Genomic DNA, 22,043 nt, shown 5'->3' with positions numbered 1-22,043 from the left:
ATTCCCAATTGATCAGCAATTGTTCATCACATACCCTGGCCTGGGGACACAATGCAAATACAACTGGTTTTGATTGTCAGTAAACAGCAGATCCTCGACCAGTCCATCCTAAAGGAAACCTACCCTGCGTATTCACTGGAAGGACTGATGCTGCAGCTGAAGCTCCAATACTTTGGCCACCTGATGTGAAGAGCTGACTCACTGGAAAAGACCCTGATGCTGGGAAAGATTGAGGGCAGGAGGAAAAGGGGCGACAGAGGATCAGATGGTTAGATGGCATCACTGACTCAGTGGATATGAGTTTGAGCAAACTCTGGGAGACAGTGAAGGTCAGGGAAGCCTGGCATGCTGCAGTCCATCAGATCACGAAGAGTAGGACACAACTGAGCAACTGAACCACAACAACAAATTTTGCATTGGGGTACAGCCGATTAACAATGTTGTGATAATTTCAGGTGGACAGCAAAGGGATTCAAACAAACATACCCACATATCCATTGTCCCCCAGACTCCCCTTCCATCCAGGCTGCCGCATAACATTGAGCAGAATGCCCTGTGCTATACAGTAGCACCTGAAGCCTTTTGCAGCTTCTCCAGACACCGTATTGCCGAGGCCAGAGCTGCTCTTCCTCACTCTCTTGTCCAGAGTGAAGGGATGCTCACCCCACTCCTTTCCTAGCATTCTCAGGTCCTCAGCCCTGCCCTGCACTAAATGACCGTTCCCACCAAAGCCCAAAAGTCCCCCAAAAGCAGCCTGGTGTGCAGCCTGGAGCATATGCAGTCCACAGAGAGCTGGAACGTGTTTCTCTCCCTCCTCTGGCCTGGCCGTGGCCCTGAGTATGGAGAGGAAAGGGAGACAACAGCTTCATGCCAGTTTATATCTGCCCCGGCACTGCCATATTCCATCTAAAATTGTGGATGTTTGCAAAAACTCCTTGTGGACAGCCATCACGTCTTGTGTAGTTGTGTTACCCTTCCTCTGTGCATACACACACATACACAAACACACATCAAACTGGGTACCTGGTATGTTGAATGAATGAAGGACATTACCTGACCTGACCTGACCTGACCTAAACTTTCTCACCCCAACTTGTCATCAGCTCTGACTTCATCTTCCTAGAATTCTTGCATTTTCAGAGGAATTTGAAAAGCCCCCAAGAAACACTTCAAAATTATCCTTTTGGAGAAATTGGAGCATCTTTCCAGAAATTTGCCTCCAGGGTATTTCTGGTGAGACCCAGATCACCTGTTTGTGGTTATAGGGAGAGCTCCCATCACCTGCCTGTCCCAAAACTAATTTCATAAAAGGGTCAGAGTTCCCCAGAGAATCAGGTGGGCCCTTCTCTGACACAGACCAAGCAGTAAGGTGTACACTGTGCCTTCATGACAGGAGCTGAGCTTCTCCAAGAGGGTAACACTCCTGACTGGGTCCAGAACCACTCTCCTGCTCTAAGAGTCTGGGGGGCCTATTTATTGCTGAAGAGTTTGTTCTGGGCTGGACATTGTGCTGCTGATGAATCTCTGTTTTTCATGCAAGGAGATTCTTTTCTAAGGAAACACTTCCCAATTAGAGGAAGCTAGCACAAGATGGAAGCAATGAGAGCGGCATGGTATGATCACTCCTGACTTTCATGCATTTGGTCAACCAACATTTGTGGAGCACCATTATGTGCCAGGCACAGATTACAGTCAAAGCTGTAATAATCCCAAGCCTGCAACAGGTACATTAATAGTAAGGAACTAAATTGATGGCATCACCAACTCAATGGACCATGAGTTTGAGCAAGCTCCAGGAATTGGTGATGGACAGGGAAGCCTGGTGTGCTGCAGTCCATGGGGTCGCAAAGAGCTGGACATGACTGAGCAACTGAACTGAATTGAAATGTCCATCAGCAGATGAATGGATAGAGAAGATGTGGTACATATGTACAATGGAATATTACTTGGCCATAAAAAGGAAACTGAATCATTTGTAGAGATGTGGATGAACTTAGAGTTTGTCATATATGGTGAAATCAGAAAGAAAAAAAATACAGTATGTTAACACATATATGTGGAATCTAGAAAAAATGGTACATTCATATTAAGTTGCTTCAGCTGTGTCCAATTTTTTGCAAACCTATGAACCATAACCCACCAGGCTCCTCTATTCATGGGATTCTCCAGGCAAGAAAACTGTAGTTGGTTTCCATGCCCTACTTCAGGGGATCTTCCCAACCCAGGGATCGAATCCATGTCTCTTATGTTTCCTGCACTGACAAGCAGGTTCCTAGCGCTACCTGGGAAGCCCATAGGAAAAAAAAATGGTATAGATGACCTTATTTGTAAAGCAGAAATAGAGATACAGATATAAAGAACAGACATGTGGGCATGGGGGGAAAAGGGAGGATGGAGTGAACTAGGAGAGTAGGATTGACATATATACACTACCATGTGTAAAATAGATAGCTAGTGGGAAGCTGGTCTATAGCACAGGGAGCTTAGCTCAGTGCTCTGTGATGACCTAGAGGGATGGGTTGAGGGGGACAGGGTGAGATAGGCCCAAGAGGGAGGTGATCCATGTATACATACAGCTGACTCACTTCATTGTACAACAGAAACTAAAGGACACAATAAAGCAATTATGCATGCGTTAGTCACTCAGTGGTGCCCAACATTTTGCAACCTCATGGACTGTAACCCACCAGGCTCTTCTGTCCATGGGATTCTCCAGGCAAGAATACTGGAGTAGGTTGCCATTCCCTTCTCCAAGAGATCTTCCCAACCCAGGGATTGAACCTGCATTGCAGGCTCCTGCCTGCCCTGCTCAGGAGCAAGGACTCGTCCACAAAGGGGATGGGAAGCCAATGACAGGATTGAAACAAGGGCTTGGGTCCCAGATTTGTTTTGTGATCTCTGTGGCTGGCGTGTGGGGAATGGATGGATGGAACTTCCATGGCAGCAAGTGAACCAATTAGGACATGATTGAAATAACCTAGGTGAGAAGGGAGGAAGACTTGAACTGTAGTGAGGTATGGGGATGAAGAGAAATCTACAGACCCCCAGGCATTTAGGAAGCACTCAGGAAGGACCCTTTCTTTGAACCAATGGTGAATCATGAATGAAGGGATGGTTGAATCCTTGGGTGGTGATGACCAGGATACTTTCTGATTGAATGCCTTTTCCAATGAGAGAGGAAGTGGGGAAGGGGAATGGAGGGCTTCCTCTTTTCATTCTAAATATTTTTGAATTGTTTGAAAATCTTAAAATGAGTATATGTATTAACAAAGGGCTTCCTAGTTGGTGCTAGCGGTAAAGAACCTGTCTGCCAAGGCAGGAGATGTAAGAGACGAAGGTTCAATCCCTGTGTCAGGAAGATCCCCTGGAGAAGGGAATGGTAACCCACTCCAGTATTCTTGCCTAGAGAACTCCATGGACAGAGGAGCCTGGCAGGCTACAGTCCACAGTGTTGCAAAGAGTCAGACACGACTGAAGTGACTTAACACACACACATATTAACAAAAATCCCAAGAAAGGTATTGGGATTTTTTAAATATTTATTCATTTATTTTTGGCTGTATTGGTTCTTAGTTGTCACATGTGGGCTCTCCAGTTGTGGTGTGCAGGCTCACTAGCTGCGAGGCATGTGGAATCTTAGCTCCCGGACCAAGGATCAAACCCACATACCCTACATTGGAAGGCAGATTCTTAACCACTGGACCACCAGGGAAGTCCCAAAGATATTGAGACTAGTACTAGCATATAACTTTCTGCCTGTGCACATCGTCAATTAACTTTGATCATTTCTAGAACTACCATGTCAAACATCACTCGCTATGAAAACCTAATTTGAAAAACAGGTTCTATGTGACAGTTCCACTGATGCTTTAAAGGGAGATATTGAAAGATTTTCTAGCCTTCTAATACTAGGGTGAGAAAGAAACTCCAAGTCAGAGGTTGGTGAATTCTGTAATATCTATCCACTGTATTGAAGTTTGGGCAGGATTATTATAACACCTTTACACAATCAGACATCCTCGTACAGTAATTAGGGGAGATAATCACCCGGAGTTTGGGTACTAGACTTAACCAGTACACCCAATAAATCCGGAGTGACCTTGCTGAGAACTTACTCTCCCAGAAAATAGAAAACTCAATTCTAGCCAATTCGGAGAAAATGAGTCAAGAAGTGAAATTAAGTAAGCCATAGAAGGAAGTGGCCAAATCACCTTTGATTATGTAACAACCAGCGGGTAGAATACACAACAGAAAGTTTAGGAGAGATGCATTTTATCACAGATTTTAGGAGAGAAGTATTTTTTAGCATCATTTTTATTTTAAAGGTGTAAGATTCTGGGAGTAAAAACCCTAAAGGGATTGTTTTGACAGTGCTATAGCAAAGTCTTAAGGAAAAAGGATAGGACAGACGAAATCAGGCAACTCAGCGGCCAGAGCAGGTGAGAAAGTGAAGAGGAATAAGGAAGATACTCAGAAAAGGGAAGAGAGAACTGAGAACCCAGCTGGAAAGTCCCTGTGCTGCCCTGAGAGAAGGAGAGAGACACAAACTCACACAACTTGTCACAGGTGGGAAAAGGAGGGAAGAGTCCACTCTAAACCTACTAGGCCAGTGTAGATATACTTAGGGGCAAACACGCAATCCGCCAGGATGATATTGTTTGGAATATAGCCAAATTATTGAGAAAGGAGCCTAAAGATGGACACAATGGACGTCACAGGAATGGTGCAAGAAGTGTTCACAACAATAAATTAAGTGGTTAAAAAAAAAAAGGATCTAGTTTGGGTTCAGCAAACCCACATGTAAGTCATGATTTCAACACTTACTAGTTGTTTGGTCTTAGATAAATTACTTCTGTTAGCCTCAGTTTCCCTATACTGTTTACCTTTCTGAGCCACCAGGGAAGCTTAAAGGTAAATAGTGAAGATTAAATAAGATAATGAGATTAAGGTGACTGGCACTTCAGTTCAGTCACTCAGTTGTGTCCAACTCTTTGCGACCCCATGGACTGCAGCATGCCAAGCTTCCCTGTCCATCACCAGCTCCCAGAGCTTACTCAAACTCGTATCCATCGAGTTGGTGATGCCATCCAACCATCTCATCCTCTGTAGGTACCCAATAAAAGACAGCTTTTTTCCCCCTTTTTTTCTCATTGACTTTTTATTTTTGAGTTATAGTTGCTATACAATATTATATGTTACAAATGTACAATAGACTGTCACAATTTTTGTAGGTTGTACTCCATTTATAGGCTTCTCTGGTGGCTTAGTGTTAAAGAATCCATCTGCGATGTGGGAGACTCAGGTTTGATCCCTGGGTCAGGAAGATCCCCTGGAGGAGGAAATGGCAACCCACTCCAGTATTCTTGCCTGGGAAACTCCAGGACAGAGGTGCCTAGCAGTCTATAGTCCATGGGGTGGCAAAAGAGTCAGACATGACTGAGTGACTAAATGAGAACAATAACTTCATTTATGGTTATTTATAAAATATTGGCTACATTCCCTGTGTTGTACAATATATCTTTGCACCATATTTTATATCTAATAGTTTGTACCTCTTACTTCCCCAGCCTTATACTGTCCCTCCCCCTTCATCTCTCCTCACTGGTAACCATTATTTTGTTCTCTATATCTGTGAGTCTGCTTCTTTTTTTGCTATATTCACTAGTTTGCTTTTTTGGGGGGGGGCACACCATGCATCATGCGTGATCTTAGTTTACTGATCAGGGATCAAACCCACACCTTCTGCAGTGGAAGTGTGGAATCTTAATCACTTGGTCGCCCAGGAAGTCCCAGATTCCACATTTAATTAATTGTAAACAGTATTTGCCTTTCTCTATCTGACTTATTTCATTAAGCATTCAGTTTAGTTCAATTCAGTCGCTCAGTCGTGTCCGACTCTGTGACCCCATGGACTGCAGCATGCCAGTCCTCCCTGTTCATCACCAACTCCCGGAGTTTACTCAAACTCATGTCCATTGAGTAGGTGATGCTGTGCAAACATCTCATCCTCTGTCGTCCCCTTCTCCTCCTGCCTTCAATCTTTTCCAGCATCAGGGTCTTTTCAAATGAGTCAGTTTTTCGCTTCAGGTGGCCAAAGTATTGGAGTCTCAGCTTCAACATCAATCCTTACAATGAACACCCAGGACTGATCTCCTTTAGGATGGACTGGTTGGATCTCCTTGCAGTCCAAGGGACTCTCAAGAGTCTTCTCCAACACCACAGTTCAAAAGCATCAATTCTTTGGCGCTCAGCTTTCCTTATAGTCCAACTCTCAAATCCATACGATGCTACTAGAAAAACCATAGCCTTGACTAGAACGACCTTCGTTAACAAAGTAATGTCTCTGCTTTTGAATATGCTATCTAGGTTGGTCATAACTTTCCTTCCAAGGAGTAAGCATCTTTTAATTTCATGGCTGCAGTCACCATCTACAGTGATTTTGGAGCCCAAAAAATAAAGTCTGACTGTTTCCATTGTTTTCCCCATCTATTTGCCATGAAGTGATGGGACCGGATGCCATGATCTTAGTTTTCTGAATGTTGAGCTTTAAGCCAACTTTTTCACTTTCCTCTTTCACTTTCCTCAAGAGGCTCTTTAGTTTTTCTTCACTTTCTGCCATAATGGTGTCATCTGCCTGTCTGAGGTTATTGATATTTCTCCCGGCAATCTTGATTCCAGCTTGTGCTTCATCCAGCCAAGCATTTCTCATGATGTACTCTGCATAGAAGTTAAATAAGCAGGGTGACAATATACAGCCTTGATGTACTCTGCATAGAAGTTAAATAAGCAGGGTGACAATATACAGCCTTGATGTACTCCTTTTCCTATTTGGAACCAGTCTGTTGTTCCATGTCCAGTTCTAACTGTTGCTTCCTGACCTGCATACAGGTTTCTCAAGAGGCAGGTCAGGTGGTCTGGTATTCCCATCTCTTTCAGAATTTTCCACAGTTTGTTGTGATCCACACAGTCAAAGGCTTTGGCATAGTCAATAAAGCAGAAATAGATGTTTTTCTGGAACTCTCTCGCTTTTTCTATGATCCAGCAGGTGTTGGCAATTTGATCTCTGGTTCCTCTGCCTTTTCTAAAACCAGCTTGAACATCTGGAATTTCACAATTCACGTAGTAAGCATAATACCCTCCAAATCCATGCATGTTGTTGCAAATGGTAAAATTTCATTCTTATTATGGCTGAGTAATATTCCATTGTGTACATGCACCACATCTTCAGTATCCATTCATCTGCTGATAAACCCTTAGGTTGCTTCCACATCTTGGCAACTGTAAATAATGCAGCCACTGAACACTGAGGCTGTGTTCATTTTGAATTACTGAGGCTGTGTATCTTTTCAAATTAGTGTTTTGTTCGTTTCAGATATATACCCAGGAGTGGAATTGCTGGGTCATATGGTAGTTTTATTTTTAGTTTCTTAAGAAATCACACTGTTTTCTGTAGTGGCTAAACCAATTTACATTCCTACCAATAATGTGGTGAAAGTGTCCCCATTTCTCGCTATCATTGCCAACATTTGTTATTTGTTTTCTCTTTGGTGATACCATTCTGACCTGTGTGAGGTGATATCTCACTGTGGTTTTGATTTGCATTTCTCTGATGATCAGGTGTGTTGCCTGTTGGCCATCTGTATTCCCTCTTTGGAAAAATATATCTTTAGATCTTCTGCCCACATTTTAATCCAGTTGTTTTTTTGGACCTTAAGTTATATGAGAAAGGACAGCTTTTTTAAAATACCATCTCTAAATTTGCATACAATAAAAACAGTGTAATACAATGGTATATGACAGGAACACGCATCCTTCAGTCTACAGACCACACCCAGTTAAGCCCACCTGTTTACATATTACCCGTGGCTGCTTTCTCACAACAATGGTTGAGTTGAGTAGTACAACAAAGCCTAAAATACTTGATACCTGGCTCTTTCTACATAATGTTTCCACACCCCTGGTATAAGTTGTATCAGAGTCTTATGTTTCTGGCCAGCTCTCCTACACCCATTATGTGTGCAATGAGATATAGAACACAAAGTCCTTGGTAACCATCTCACCCACCCATGGTTTTTCTGCTAGATCTAAAGGAAGGGCAAGTTTTCACTGGATTCTCAGAGGTGAAATAAGATCTCAGCCTATAGGGAGAGTCCACTGGAGACCATATATCTCACTGAATTGATCCTCCTGCTTAAATATCTAAGCCCTCCTTGTTCTAGATCTGGAGAGAGGATGGAGCATTCCTGGAGTCTGTCCCCTCTATGAGTACTTACGTTCAAGGGGGCAGGAAGCAGACCCAACTAAGATGATGCTGTGAGAAGAACAGAGGTCTCAAACCTAAAAATCAGACTTCCCAGTCCGTAATAATACCCAGTGAGTGACTTCACTTTCACTTTTCACTTTCATGCATTGGAGAAGGAAATGGAAACCCACTCCAGTGTTCTTGCCTGGAGAGTCCCAGGGACGGGGGAGCCTGGTGGGCTGCCGTCTATGGGGTCTCACAGAGTCGGACACGACTGAAGCGACTTAGCAGCAGCAGAAGAAGAAAAAGGAGTCATGTATCCATGGTGACAGGTGTGGCTATATAGGACATTGTTCACACTCTCGGATACCAGGAAAACCTACAGAAATAATGGAAGGAAAATGACAGACTCTTAAGAACAATATTAGGAAGTCAATGCTGAAGATGAGAAGGGACTTGGGGAAGATGGTAGGGTTGGTCATGGCCTCCAACATAGAGCAGACATCACTTCAGGTATCATGACGATATAAGAACTAACCCATGATTATTTTACCTGTCTTCTTGTTCAAACTGAGTGAAGACCATTTGGGTGAGACCAACCTTAATAAGAGAGGCTAGATGCCCAAGATGAGGCATAAGATGATACCAAGGCACACGCTGCTCTGGGGACCTGGTGGTCTGGTAGCTCTGTGGGTTCTTCTGACAGAGAATCAGAATTGGTGATGTGATTAGAAGCCGAGTGAAGGAAGATGAAAACCAGCGGCAGTAAGAGAAGTAGGCAAGGGACTCAAGCATTGTTTCTGAATGAATCCGTTCTGTTTCTGGGACTTGAGATAGAGGTAAGGAATGAAATTACTTCTCCATCTTCTTCATCTACCAGTATCCAGGGTGCATGAGCCCTCATTCTTTCAAGGGAAATTTTGGAGCCATGGGGCAATGCCCCTCTGAATAAGGCCAGGGTTCTGTTTCAAAGGAATGACTCAGCAGGGTAGCGGGCAACTTTGAGCTGAGAAGAGCTTGGGTGACTCAACAGCTGAAGAATCCCCAAAAAGCTGAAGCTCCCTATGACATCCAGGCTTGCCAATCTCCCACTTCTGCTTGGTCCATTCCCAGGTTGTCTGCATCTCCATCCCCATCGTCATCACTCTTCCAGGCCCTCCCTCTGTGCAACTAGATCTGTAATGAGATGTTTTCTGCTTACTGGGGACCGGAAGGAAGTGCTGGGGCCTGAGTCGTCCTCTTGGAAAGACTTGTTTTTAATACAGGCATTGTGCAATCTGTGTGCTTGACACAATAAGAGGTTTCACTTCCTGAGATGGACAGGATGCTGCCAGGTTTTGTGTCCAGGCCACAGGGTTGGGATGAGACAGGGCAGAACCGTAGAGATTACTACGTCAAGGGGCATTGCCCCACGGCTCCAAAATTTCCCTTGAACAGAAAGAATGAGGGCTCATGCACCCTGGATACTGGTAGATGAAGAAGATGGAGAAGTAATTTCATTCCTGACCTCTATCTCAAGTCCCAGAAACAGAACGGATTCATTCAGAAACAATGCTTGAGTCCCTTGCCTACTTCTCTTACTGCCGCTGGTTTTCATCTTCCTTCACTCGGCTTCTAATCACATCACCAATTCTGATTCTCTGTCAGGAAAACCCACAGAGCTACCAGACCACCAGGTCCCCCGCATAAAGAGTCTGAGGAAGGTGGTAGTTATTTCAATGAGACTTGAGGACCAAGGGTTCATTTCCAGAGTGGATCCTATGATGGCAAAACAGAGTCTGCAGAACCAGACCTTCAGTTATATGAGGGCTTAGACTTCGGAAATGACTACAGATCCCCAAACCCACAAGAAAGGGATGTATTGAACAGGTTGCGACTTTTAGATTCCATGTGGAACATACAACATTCCGAAGATGGTTTCTTGCATTTGCCTTCCTGATATCAAGATTTGTTGTGATTGTTGTTTAGTCACTAAGTCATGTCTGACTCTTTTGTGACCCCAAGGACTGTACCCCTCCAGGCTCCACTGCCAATGGGATTTCCCAGGGAAGAATACTGGAATGGGTTGCCATTTCCTCCTCTAGGGGATCTTCCCAAACCAAGGATCAAACTCATGTCTCCTGCATTAGCAGGCAGATTCTTTACCCCTGAGCCACCTGGGAGGCTCAATATCAAGATACTGGGGGCCCAAGCAGAAGGCTGGCTGGTGAAACCATTATATGATCCTTGCCCACAGGAAAGTCTATTTCCCTCCTGCCTGTGAAAGTCAAAAACTGTCTCCCATGAACCATGCTGAGCAAAGTTTTACTGCCAGAACTTGCACATCACACGATGTGCTTGTCCCGGCTGTAAGAGTTCACAAGCTCCTAAAGGAACCTGGTAAGTGAGCCAGGTTCCAATTCAGTGCTACAATAAGTGCTAGAGGGTTTCCCTGGTGGCTCAGTGGTAATTTTGCCTGCTACTGCAGAAGACACAGGTTCAATCCCTGATCCAGGAAGACCCACATGACACGGAGCAACTGAATCCGTGAACCTGTGCTCTAGAGCCTGGGAACGGCAACTACTGAGCCAGTGTGCTGCAACTACTTAAGCCCGAGTTCCCTAGAGCCTGTGCTCTGCGACAGAGAAGCCCGTGCACCAAATCTAGAGAATCGTCCCTGTTCGCCAAAGCTAGAGAAAGCCCATGCAAAGCGATGAAGATCCAACACAACCAAAAATAAATACATAATAAATTATTTTTTTAATGTGCTATAATATAAGTGACAAAGGGGGTAGAGAAGACATCGTTCCTAGACTCCATGCGCCAGTTTTGACCTGATTATTTATTCATTCATTCTTCCAAGTCTACCCTGGAGCAGTACCCAGGCAGGCATGCTTCTGATGTCTGAGTTAAACAAAGTCTGGTGCAAAAGAGAAATAAAGAAAACAGTGCCATTTACAATAGCATCAAAAGCAACAAAATACTTAGAAATAAATTTCTAAGAAGGCAAAAAGACCTGTACACTGAAAATTATAACACATTGATAAAAGAAATCAAAGACATGAGTAAAGGGAAAGATATCCCATGTTTCGGACTAGAATAACTAATATTTTTTTCTTTTTTAAAATGTATTTTATTTTTAATTAGAGGATAATTATCTTACAGTATCGTGATGGTTTCTGCTAGACATCAACATTAATCAGCCATAGGTATATATATGTCTCCTTCCTCTTGAACTTCCCTCCCACCTTCAACCCCATCACACCCCTCTAGGTTGTCCATAATACCTAAAGCCACCTATAAATTCACCGCAATTCCTATCAAAATTCCAACAGCATATTTCACAGAAACAGAAAAACAACTCAAAAATGTGTATGGACTCACCAAAGACATTGAATAGCCAAAACAATCTTAAAAACAACAAAGCTGAAGGTATCACACTTTCTGATTTCAGACTATATTACAAAGATATATATCTCAATTTAGAGATATATAATATGTATATAAATATTATTATTAACTATACTGTATCACCAGGGCTTCCCTGGTGGTTCAGGTGGTAGAGAATCCACCTGCAAAGTGGGAGACTTGGGTTCGATCCCTGGATAGGGAAGATCCCCTGCAGAAAGGAATGGCAACTCACTCCAGTATTCTTGCCTGGGAAATCCCATGGACAGAGGAGCCTGGTGGGCTACAATCCATGGGGTTACATGACTGAGCAATTAACACTGCACTGCACTGTATCATATAGCTGAAAGTTGCTAAGAAAGTAAATCATAAATGTTCTCAACACCATGTGTATATATATACACATATAGTACATATGTATATGTGTATATATGTGTAAGTTTATGAATGGTTAAACTTTTTGCTATATATATATATATATACCCACACACATATATATAAAATCATCAACTTGTATACCTTGTGCTGTACTTAGTCGCTCAATCATGTCTGACTCTTTGCGACCCCATGGACTGTACCCTACCAGGCTCTTCTGTCCATGGAATTTTCCAGGCAAGAATACTGGAATGAGTTGCCATTTCCTTCTCCAGGGTACCTTCCCAATCCAGGGATCGAAACTACATTGCCTGCATCTCCTGAATTGCAGGCGGATTCTTTACCTCTGAGCCATTGAGGAAGCCCCTGTTGAACACCTTAAACTTATACAACATTAATGTAAATTGCATTGCAATAAAACTAGAGAAAAAAAGGTCTAATGTCTAATAACTCTTGGAGCTACCAACAGATATAGTCTCAGCTGAATATTCTTATTTTGAAATTTTTTGCTTTTCAGACTTAACAGAAAAAAAAAAAATTCTGTTAGGCATAAACCATCTCTGCAGTTTTTTTGTAGCCCCACCATGAGGCATGCGGGATCTTAGTTCCCCAACAAAGGATTGAACCTAACCCCGTTGCAGTGGAAACGCAGAGTCTTAATCACTGGACCTCCAGAAAAGACCCCAACATCTCTGCATTTTAAAAAGGGAATATGATTATGAAACTTATTCACAATCTTTTCAAACAGGTTCTCAATCCAGGTTCATTTCACTGTCCATCAAATATTAATGTCGATTCCATATGCAATCGGCTAGGATACCAGCACCTGGTCAGAATGGGTTGGATGAGCTTGTCTCCACGGTTCCCCCAGCTCCATCTGAAGCCTGCGTCCCTGTGTTTTCCCTGCCTCATCCTAGCAAGATCAAATGTCTCCTCAGAGGCTTCAGTGATTGACCCAGAGCCTCCAAGGCAGAAAACAGCATGATGGGTTCGGAATTCGCAGGGTTACTGTCACTTTCCTATGCTCACTTATTTATCTCCAAGTGAGAAGTTTCCTAAACTTATGTGCAAGGAGTGAACGAGGGAGCATTTCTGTGTGTGTGCCTCTGTGTGTCCTCCACTTTGTCCCCAGAGATCCAAAATTAAAACATCCTTCTTACCTAGGAAAACCCGCTATTTTGGTTTGACACCATCTGCACAATAGTTGTCAGAAAAACCAACATATATTTGCATAATGACACATTTGCAAGAATGTGTCACAGTTTGCTATTACTTGCCCTCCCAAGGAGAATTATTTCTCTCCCAGAAGTTACCATCAATCCTTTTTTTTTTTTTTAACTTGGTTGTGAAATCTGTTAACCAAAGGGGAAATCTCTCAGCTCTCCACTTCTGCTTTTCAAAGCCATAAAATAGGTAGGAGAAACCAGCAGACACTATACCCGCTTGGAGGCACAGCAAGCCACCCAGGGATCCTATTCTCTCCAGCCAACCTTCATTGCCCAGGTACCACTTTAATTCTTCCTTCTGACTAGGTCTTAAGGGAGTCTCTCTCTCTTTTTCTGTCTTCCTCCCTCTTCTCTTCCTTCTCTGCCTGACAGCTGGGCTTTCTGCAAAACTGCCAGCTGTGTTATAATACCATAACTTGCAAAATAATAGGGGAATTAATATCATTTGTCTAGCAGCTTACATCTGAGAGCTCGGGATCCTACCTCTACCCCAGATCACCTAAGAGATCCACTCGTGGTTTGGGCTTGGTTTAGCAAATGCTTTACTCTGGACCACTGTGGCTCAGCTTGTAAAGAATCAGCCTGCAATGTAGGAGACCTGGGTTCTATCCCTGGGTTGGGAAGATCCCCTGGAGAAGGGAAAGACTACCCACTCCAGTATTCTGGCCTTGAGAATTGCGAAGAGTCAGACACAGCTGAGTGACTTTCACTTACTCTGAACCCAAAGGATGACTTTCGTGCATTCACTCATTCATTTGAAAATGGCTTCTTCGCTTGCCTGCCAGGTACAAGATGCTGAGGGCAATTCACATGTGAAGAAGGCAGCCTTCATGGGGACTGGCATGGCAAATGGTCACTCATTTTTCTCCTCTTTGCACAGGTTTCTGAAACAGTCATGGCAACCGTACCTGAACCCATTAATGAAATGATGGCTTACTACAGGTCAGTGGGAAAATTGACACCAATTGTGTTAGCAGGGCTTTTCTCTCAAGAATGGATTTTTATAAGTGCTTAGAGACCAGATTCGTCTCCCAAACTGCCTCTTACAGTGGCAAGCAGGGTTCCAAGTCAATCTGGTTTAAGGACTGATGTCCCACTGCAAGTCCAGCCATGGCACCCCTAGGCCACCCAGATGCTGCTTCAGGGGCTTCCTGCAGATGGAAACAGGAAAGAAAGATTCCAAGTGGACAATCCAGGGGATCCCTTGGCAGATTTGGCTTAACTGAGAAGGAAAGCTCAGATTTTCACCAGGCTGGAAGTTAGGTCTCAGGATAAAACAGAGAGCTCAGACAGCAATGGGTACCTGCCCTCTTCCTGTGCTGTCCCATATATATTACCATGGCAACTACCTGCTTCAGGCAGCCCTAAGGAATACGTTGTTTGCAGTTCCCTATTGCCCAGCTTCCCAGGTGGCTCAGTGAGTAAAGAATCTGCCTGCAATGCAGGAGACGCAGGAGGCGCAGCAGACATGGGTTCGATCCTTGGGTCCAGAAGATGCCCTGGACGAGGGAGTGGCAATACTCCAGTATTCTTGCCTGGAGAATCCCATGGACAGAGGAGCCTGGTGGGCTACAGGATTGCAAAGAGTTGGACACGACTGAAGCAACTTAGCACACATGCATTGATGGTGAAGATTATCAATGAGGAAGAAAAGCTAATCTTGTCCAGAAGATGTAATTGAGCAATTTTTCTGTTTTTATTACAGTGATGAGAATGAGCTGTTATTTGAGGCTGATGGCCCCAAACAGATGAAGGTGAGTCTATAGGCTTTGATCCCAACATGCTGAGGGGCTCTGACAGAGGAAAGACTCAAGGGAAGTGTTCTGGGCCGGCTTGTTCCTATGGAATTTTGTGATGGAATGACTTTCTCCTCTTCCAGTGAGACAACTGGAAGCTGGCCACTCCGCAACTCCCACGCCACCAGTGTTTCGCTGAGGCTTGGTGATGCTGGCCATGCTTGCAGAGGCTTTTAGAAGGGGAATTTAAGTAGAGATAGTGCTTGCTGTCTCGTGTTAGGAAGACAGTTCAGGCTTCCAAGCAAATTTAATTCTTCTTTTAGGAGAGGTGTTCAGGTCTAAAAGTGATGAAGCTACATTAATCACTTGAACTGAACCTGACCCAGAGAAGATGACCTTGAGAATGAATATGTCTGCCTCCTTTAAGGGTGGGATTGTTTTTTGCTCGCTGAAGTGGAGCTTAAAGACAACAAGTCATGATGTAAACAAAAAGTTGAGTTTGGGAGTTATGAGAAAATTATTCACTTGCCGTTGGATCTTGAGCAAGTCATTTTACCCCTTTGATCCTCGTCTGAATAATAAGGGTCTTAAGCAGGATGATGTCCGAGACCCTAGCATCCTGCAGTCCTTGGCTCTGAGATATTACCAGCAGGAGCTAAGTTTATCTAGCAGAGGATTGTTTCTTTGTATGTGTGTGCTCACTCACTCAGTAGTGTCTGACGCTTTGTGACCCAGAGAGCATTGTTGACCCTCCAGCTGTCCCTCCTCTTCTGTAAGTGTAATAACTTCTGTAATCTAATAACTCTCTCAGGTAGTCTAGCCATCAGCCAAGCTAGCCAGCACGATTGTACCAGTTAGCAGGAAGCTGTTCTCTCTGATGTTTTTAGTTTGTGACAACCTCCTCCAGCCTTATCAAGCATTCCTGTCTTGCTGAAAGTTCCCTTCTTTAAAGATTTTAAAACCAGCATAGCTGGTTTTCTCCAGCCCTAGATGGAGCCGTTTCTCTGTCCAGCCCTCCCTCCCACAGTCTCTTGCAGTATTCTGGCTCTCTCTCATGGGGCCTCTACTCTGGACAGAATGTCCCTCCCACTCAGCTTTCCTCTGTGTTGTTACAGGTCTCTTGAGCTGTCCTTCAAACTTTTAAACCATTATGTCTTGGAAGCAACTTCAGTTAAGGTTTAATGCAGTTAGTTAAACAGTTTCTCTGAATTGAGGAACTATTTCATAATAGTAATCACTTTTTTGCAGGATGCTTATGAGGAAGCATTTGAGAAAAAGATTGTATAGAACATTGTTGATTGGGCAGAGGCATATTGAAAATCTGATCATCATGGCCATGAAAAATGAAATACATAACATTGGTGCATTAGGCTTCCAAAAAGATAAATAGTGTAAGAAGGTATAAGTTTATGGTTAGGTGGAGCATGTATAAGAAAAGATAAGGTAAGAATGGATTTATTCTAGAAGAATGTTGTATACTGCATTAGAAAGCTTACATTATGGCTTAGGGTCTGCCTCTCACTGGCTGCTATGTTTTTGGATAAGCCACTTAACCTCTCTGGGTTGCAGAGAGATGAAAGTTTATCTTTAGAAGCTCTGTTATCTCTTCCTTGGGCTTCCCAGGTGGCTCAGTGGTAAAGAATCTGCCCACCAATGCAGGAGATACAGCGGGTTTGATCCTTGGGTCCAGAAGACTCCCTGGAGGAGAAAATGGCAACCCACTTTAGTATTCTTGCCTGCAGAATCCCATGGATAGAGGAGCCTGGCTACAGGCCATGGGGTCTCTGAGTGTCAGACATGATTGAGTGGCTGAGCATGCATGAATCTCCTTCTTCCTCCTCTCTCGTGTCAAAACGGGAGTCGTCTGGCCCAACCACCTTCCCATACTGACTTCTTTGGTCCCTTCACAGAGCTGCACCCAACACCTGGACCTCGGCTCCATGGGAGATGGAAACATCCAGCTGCAGATTTCTCACCAGCTCTACAACAAAAGCTTCAGGCAGGTGGTGTCGGTCATCGTGGCCATGGAGAAGCTGAGGAGCCATGCCTACGCACATGTCTTCCATGATGATGACCTGAGGAGCATCCTTTCATTCATCTTCGAAGAAGGTACCTAATGAGAGCTGAGGGCAGACATGAGATCGCCAGTCATTTCCTTCTCAGAGGCCATAACCCAACAGTCATAACACCCCCGCCCCCCACCCCACCTGAGGCTGAAACCCTTTAAAAGTAGAGGGCCCAGTAATGCGAGGAAAACAGAGACACCTAGAAACCCAGTTAATCATCTCTTCAGTTGAAACTCGTCTTTTTTTCATTTTGTCTTCCATCAGATTGATTTGCTCCCTTAAAAGATTTTTTAAGGAATTCTTTCTTAATGAAATAATGATGTAACTGACTAATCATGCTAAGCATTCTAAAATTATGGGAGCTTTTCCAGAATTTACAGACCTGCATAAAATGGTACCCAAAATGTTACATTTCAATACACTACTGTATAAAATCCAACTTGGTGATGGTTTAAGTCTCCTTTTTAGTTGTTGAAACTATTCTTAAAATAGGACCTTGGTAACTACTCATATTTGAAAGCAGCCAACCATTCTGTATGCTTTCATTTACATTATATCCTGCGAATCTCAGAATGTCCTTGTTGGACCACATCTGTTGCCACCACCATTTTACATAAGTGACTCCACGGCTCATCCACGGCAAGTAATAGAGCTGAAGTTTGAACCTACATCTTAGGGTGCCAGGCTCAGTGTTCTGACCCACCCCAACTTCTTCTCCACTGATGTAATCAAGCGTCAGCTAGGCATGCTTAGATGTCCTCCAAGGAAACAAATTCTGCCTCCCATCATCACCTGGGCATCTCCCTAAACAAGGTTTGTGTTCCACATTTCAGAGCCTGTCATCTTAGAAACATCCTCCGACGAGCTTCTGTGTGACGCAGCCGTGCAGTCAGTAAAATGCAAACTCCAGGACAGAGAGCAAAAATCCCTGGTGCTGGCTAGCCCATGTGTGCTGAAGGCTCTCCACCTCCTCTCACAGGAAATGAGCCGAGAAGGTACCTGGGGACTTTGTCTCTTTTCTTGGCCTCCTCATTGCTTGCTAATTCTCTACATTTCTGACAGAGCAGACCATTAAGGAAAATGATCCATGGCAGTGAAATTGCATATAATAAAGAACATGCTGGGGCTTCCCAGATGGCTCAATGGTAAAGAATCTGCCTGTCAATGCAGGAGACACAGGTTCAATCCCTGGATCAGGAAGATCCTCTGGAGAAGGAAATGGAAACCCACTCCAGTATTCTTGCCTGGGAAATTCCATGACCTAGAGAGCTATAGTCAAAGGGTTGCAAAGAGTCAGATACGATTTAGCAACTAAATAACAACAATAAAGAAGGACATGCAAACGTTTTGTTTGGATTCTAGTGATGAGACCACATTGAGTCCCTTAGTATGTTCATTTTTCAGCAACAGAAATGACTGAGAAATTAGACTACCAGCAAGCCCAGGACCACTGCCCAGCCAAGTCATTTAATGGCAGTGCTTCTGTTAGAAAGAGGTCATTTGATGGACATGACCTAACTGCCTGTGGGTTCTTTCTTCCGGTTGTTGGGGTTTAAACTAGAATGGTGAGGAGATAATTTGTCCCTTCTCATTCCCAACCCTGCCCCTCCCCAACCCCTAACATCTTTCCCATCCAAAACCAGATGGTTCCTTAGAGGGAAACCCAACTGACAAGCAGGAACTTATATCTCTCTACTGTCACTGGCAACTTCTTTCTTTTTCTTTTTTAACTTTTCTTTATTTTTGGCTGTGTGGGTCTTTGTTGCTGTGAGGGCTTTTCTCTACTTGTGGTGAGCTGGGGCTACTCTCTAGCTGTGGTGCATGGGATTCTCATTGCAGTGACTTCTCTTGCTGTGGAGCATGGGCTCTAGGGTGAGGGGGCTTCAGTAGATGGCTCATGGGCTCTAGAGTATAGTCTCAGTAGCTGTGACGCACAGGCTGGGTTGCTCTGTGGCATGTGGGATCTCCCCGGACCAGAGATTGAGCCCATGTCTCCTGCACTGGCAGGCAGATTCTTTACCATTGAGCCATCAGGGAAGCCCATGTTACTGGGATTGTTTCAAGTCCAGGGGTGGCTCACGGGTTGCAGGAATCTGTCTGGCACTTTGCCACTGTGGCTGAACCCTGTATGCAAGGGTGTAACCAAGGGGGAAGCTGAAAGGAACAGCCAGACTGTTCTCTTCAAAGGGTGCTGACCTTGAAGAGAGGCATCCCTGAGGGAAAGCATCCCCGTTCAACTAAGCCAAGACAACCCTGTTTCTTTAGAACAGTGTTGTGAGTGTGACCTTTGGGCCTCTAAGTGAGACAGTGCTAACTAAGGAAGACTAAAAATGCATGTCTTTTCTTTGGAACCACTTTTCTGAGCTAAGCTTCTCCTTTCCCAGGTTCTTCCCACTTTCCTGTTTACAGTCCATGCCCAGTGTCTTTCAGGAGCCCAGCTTTATCTCTTTTCTCAGTTTTCATGTTGATCATACTGTTCTGTTCTTGTGGACCGGTCAGGGACATGAAAGCTTTCTCCTATTTTTAAAAATTAGACCCCCTGATTTTTCACTGCCACTATGATGAGTCTTTGAGAAGCCCCCAGACCATTTGAGGGAAAAACCTGTTTCAAGAAACTGAAGCTGCTATGATCTGTGGGATTACCCTATCTGTTAGGCTGTAGGAACCTCAATGTCGGTTCCCACAGAGGATGCTATACTGTACGAGTCTTGGGCTTGGGGTCCAGGGATTGGGCTGACCCTGCAGTGCCATATCCCTGACGCAAGACCCCTCTCCTCTCCCCAGTGGTGTTCTGCATGAGCTTCGTACAAGGAGAGGAAAGAGACAACAAGATTCCTGTGGCCTTGGGTATCAGGGACAAGAATCTATACCTGTCTTGTGTGAAAAAAGGTGATACGCCCACCCTGCAGCTGGAGGTGAGTGAATACCAGGGGCTGAAGGCCCTTCTCAGGCTCTTCTGGGGCATCCCTAGCCATCACTTACTTTAAAGACAGATAACTTTCCCCCTTCGCCAGAACCTCTGGGAGTAGCTCTACATGATAATTTTGCATAAATGGAAATCAATTTAATGTAAGAGTCAAATGCACGTAGCTTTCACTCCCATCGCAAAAAAAATAATAATAATAATAATTATTCTGCAGATTTTCTTCTGTCTTGCCACCAAACAGATTATACATTGTTAGAGTTCCTCCATTTGATGGGACTTCCGTGGTGGCTCTTGCCTGCCAACGCAAGAGATTCCAATTAGACCTCTGGGTTGGGAAGAACCTCTAGAGTAGGAAATGGCAACTCACTCCAGTATTCTGCTATGGACAGAGGTGCCTGGTGGGTTACAGTCCATGGGATCGCGTAAGAGTTGGACACTTTTGAGTGACTACACAACAACCATCATTTGATAGATGACACTTTGGGGACTTAATCGGTTCAACAGACCAGTTGCTGCCATCTCCACTGCACTCCCAAAATCACACCTCCTCCTCCCACCAGTTTTCCCAGCAAAAATTTCATGTCCAACTTGAAGTCATTCTAGCCAGAGCCATGAGGAAAAACACAGGATAAGTCCCTGGAAACTAGCTACACCTAGAAGCTTTTACCTAATTTTCACTTTTGAAAACATTTCCACCTATATTATACACCCTAGCATTTGATGCTAAGTTTCAGTGAAGGATAAGTGTGCCTTCTGTCACCACACAGAAGGCCAGGGTCACAAAGACAACTCAGGAGTCTGGCTCCCAGACCTGAGCCCTGCTAATCCATTTTTAAACGACCCAGAGAACAACTTTGTCCAGACCAGGGTAGAATGTCTTTGCCCTTTCCTTCTTAAAGATGTTTATTTCTGTTTTGCTGCAGGAAGTAGACCCCAAAGTCTACCCCAAGAGGAATATGGAAAAGCGATTTGTCTTCTACAAGACAGAAATCAAGAATACAGTTGAATTTGAGTCTCTCCTGTACCCTAACTGGTATATCAGCACTTCTCAAATTGAAGAAAAGCCCGTCTTCCTGGGACATTTTAGAGGTGGCCAGGATATAACTGACTTCAGAATGGAAACCCTCTCTCCCTAAAGAAAGCCATACCCAGGGAGTCCATCTGGGCTGAATAACCCCGAGGACTGGCAGAAGGGAAGGGAAGAACACAGCCACAGCCTGAACTTCACTGTTGTCTGATCCATGCCCAGCTGCCTTCCCTGTATTAGTGCTTAGAGATCTCCCCACCAGCCAGGAGGAACAATCCCCTCCTCCCAGTGCCTATCCTTGGACCCCATCCACTGAGCCACCCCTCTCTCACTTCTTCTACTCACTCAAAGCCAGCCTGGCAAAGACCATGGCACACTAGAAGAAATCCCCTGTCCTTTGCACCCAGCTTCTGATGAGCAATTGCTTAACTATTTATTTATTTATTGATGGGTAAGTCTATTTAATTTAGTTCCAGGGGGCCAAGAAGCAGCCACATCTGTGAAAAATCCTAGCCTTCAATAACTATGGAACCAATTTCCTTTGGGTTAGTGTGCCATTCTTCTGTCAAGTCCTTTCACCAAGCCTGAAAGCATACAAGCTCAGATTATTTAAATATAATTATTTATGAACAGGGAAGAATTATCAGATTGTTCAATGATTCTGAAATAAATTTCACTGAAAACAAATGTTTTTTCCACATGGTCATTGACTTGTCTCAGATCTGATGTAGAAGAGTAAAGATGAATGGAGTCATGAGTGTTCCCCTTGGGGAATTAGAAACCCACTCCTCATCATGGAATGCAAAGCGCTTAGGAACATCACTGGCCAGCAAAGACCAGCTTGAACACCCTTCCCTTTCACTTCTGTTATTCAACAAAAGTATATATGGTACACAAGTTTCCTCTGAAAAACAGGATCAGCTAAAGTATTAATAGGGAGTAAGGGCTGGTGGTAACAGCTGCCAAGTGTTTCTCTATTCATTTATTCAACAAACACATCTTAAGCCAGTGTTGTGTCCTAGGGGTTGGGAATACAGAAACCAGAAAGGTCAGGCTTT

General features: G+C 44.1%; 1 protein-coding gene across 1 annotated transcript; it reads left to right on the top strand.

Moving 5' to 3' along the window:
* Nucleotides 1-13,419: 13,419 nt before the first annotated feature.
* IL1B (interleukin 1 beta) lies at nt 13,420-21,672 on the top strand. Its single transcript, XM_040224226.1, has 7 exons — nt 13,420-13,507; nt 14,111-14,172; nt 14,936-14,984; nt 16,877-17,075; nt 17,866-18,027; nt 19,817-19,947; nt 20,882-21,672. Exons 2-7 carry the CDS (start codon nt 14,126-14,128, stop codon nt 21,092-21,094), a joined length of 801 nt encoding a protein of 266 aa, XP_040080160.1. The 5' UTR covers nt 13,420-13,507; nt 14,111-14,125; the 3' UTR covers nt 21,095-21,672.
* The last annotated feature ends 371 nt before the right edge of the window (nt 21,673-22,043 follow it).

This window comes from Oryx dammah, unplaced genomic scaffold (assembly GCF_014754425.2).
Source record: "Oryx dammah isolate SB20612 unplaced genomic scaffold, SCBI_Odam_1.1 HiC_scaffold_25, whole genome shotgun sequence".
NCBI classification, from domain to species: Eukaryota; Metazoa; Chordata; class Mammalia; order Artiodactyla; family Bovidae; genus Oryx; species Oryx dammah.
This window is presented reverse-complemented; position numbering and strand designations above follow the sequence as displayed.

What these genes read in the sequence shown, in the direction of transcription:
- IL1B (XM_040224226.1), top strand. Translation starts at nt 14,126, where the DNA reads ATGGCAACCGTACCTGAACCCATTAATGAAATGATGGCTTACTACAG. An exon ending in ATGGCCCCAAACAGATGAAG is followed by an intron (nt 14,985 to 16,876) that starts GTGAGTCTATAG and finishes GTCCCTTCACAG; the next exon opens with AGCTGCACCCAACACCTGGA. An exon ending in CGCCCACCCTGCAGCTGGAG is followed by an intron (nt 19,948 to 20,881) that starts GTGAGTGAATAC and finishes GTTTTGCTGCAG; the next exon opens with GAAGTAGACCCCAAAGTCTA.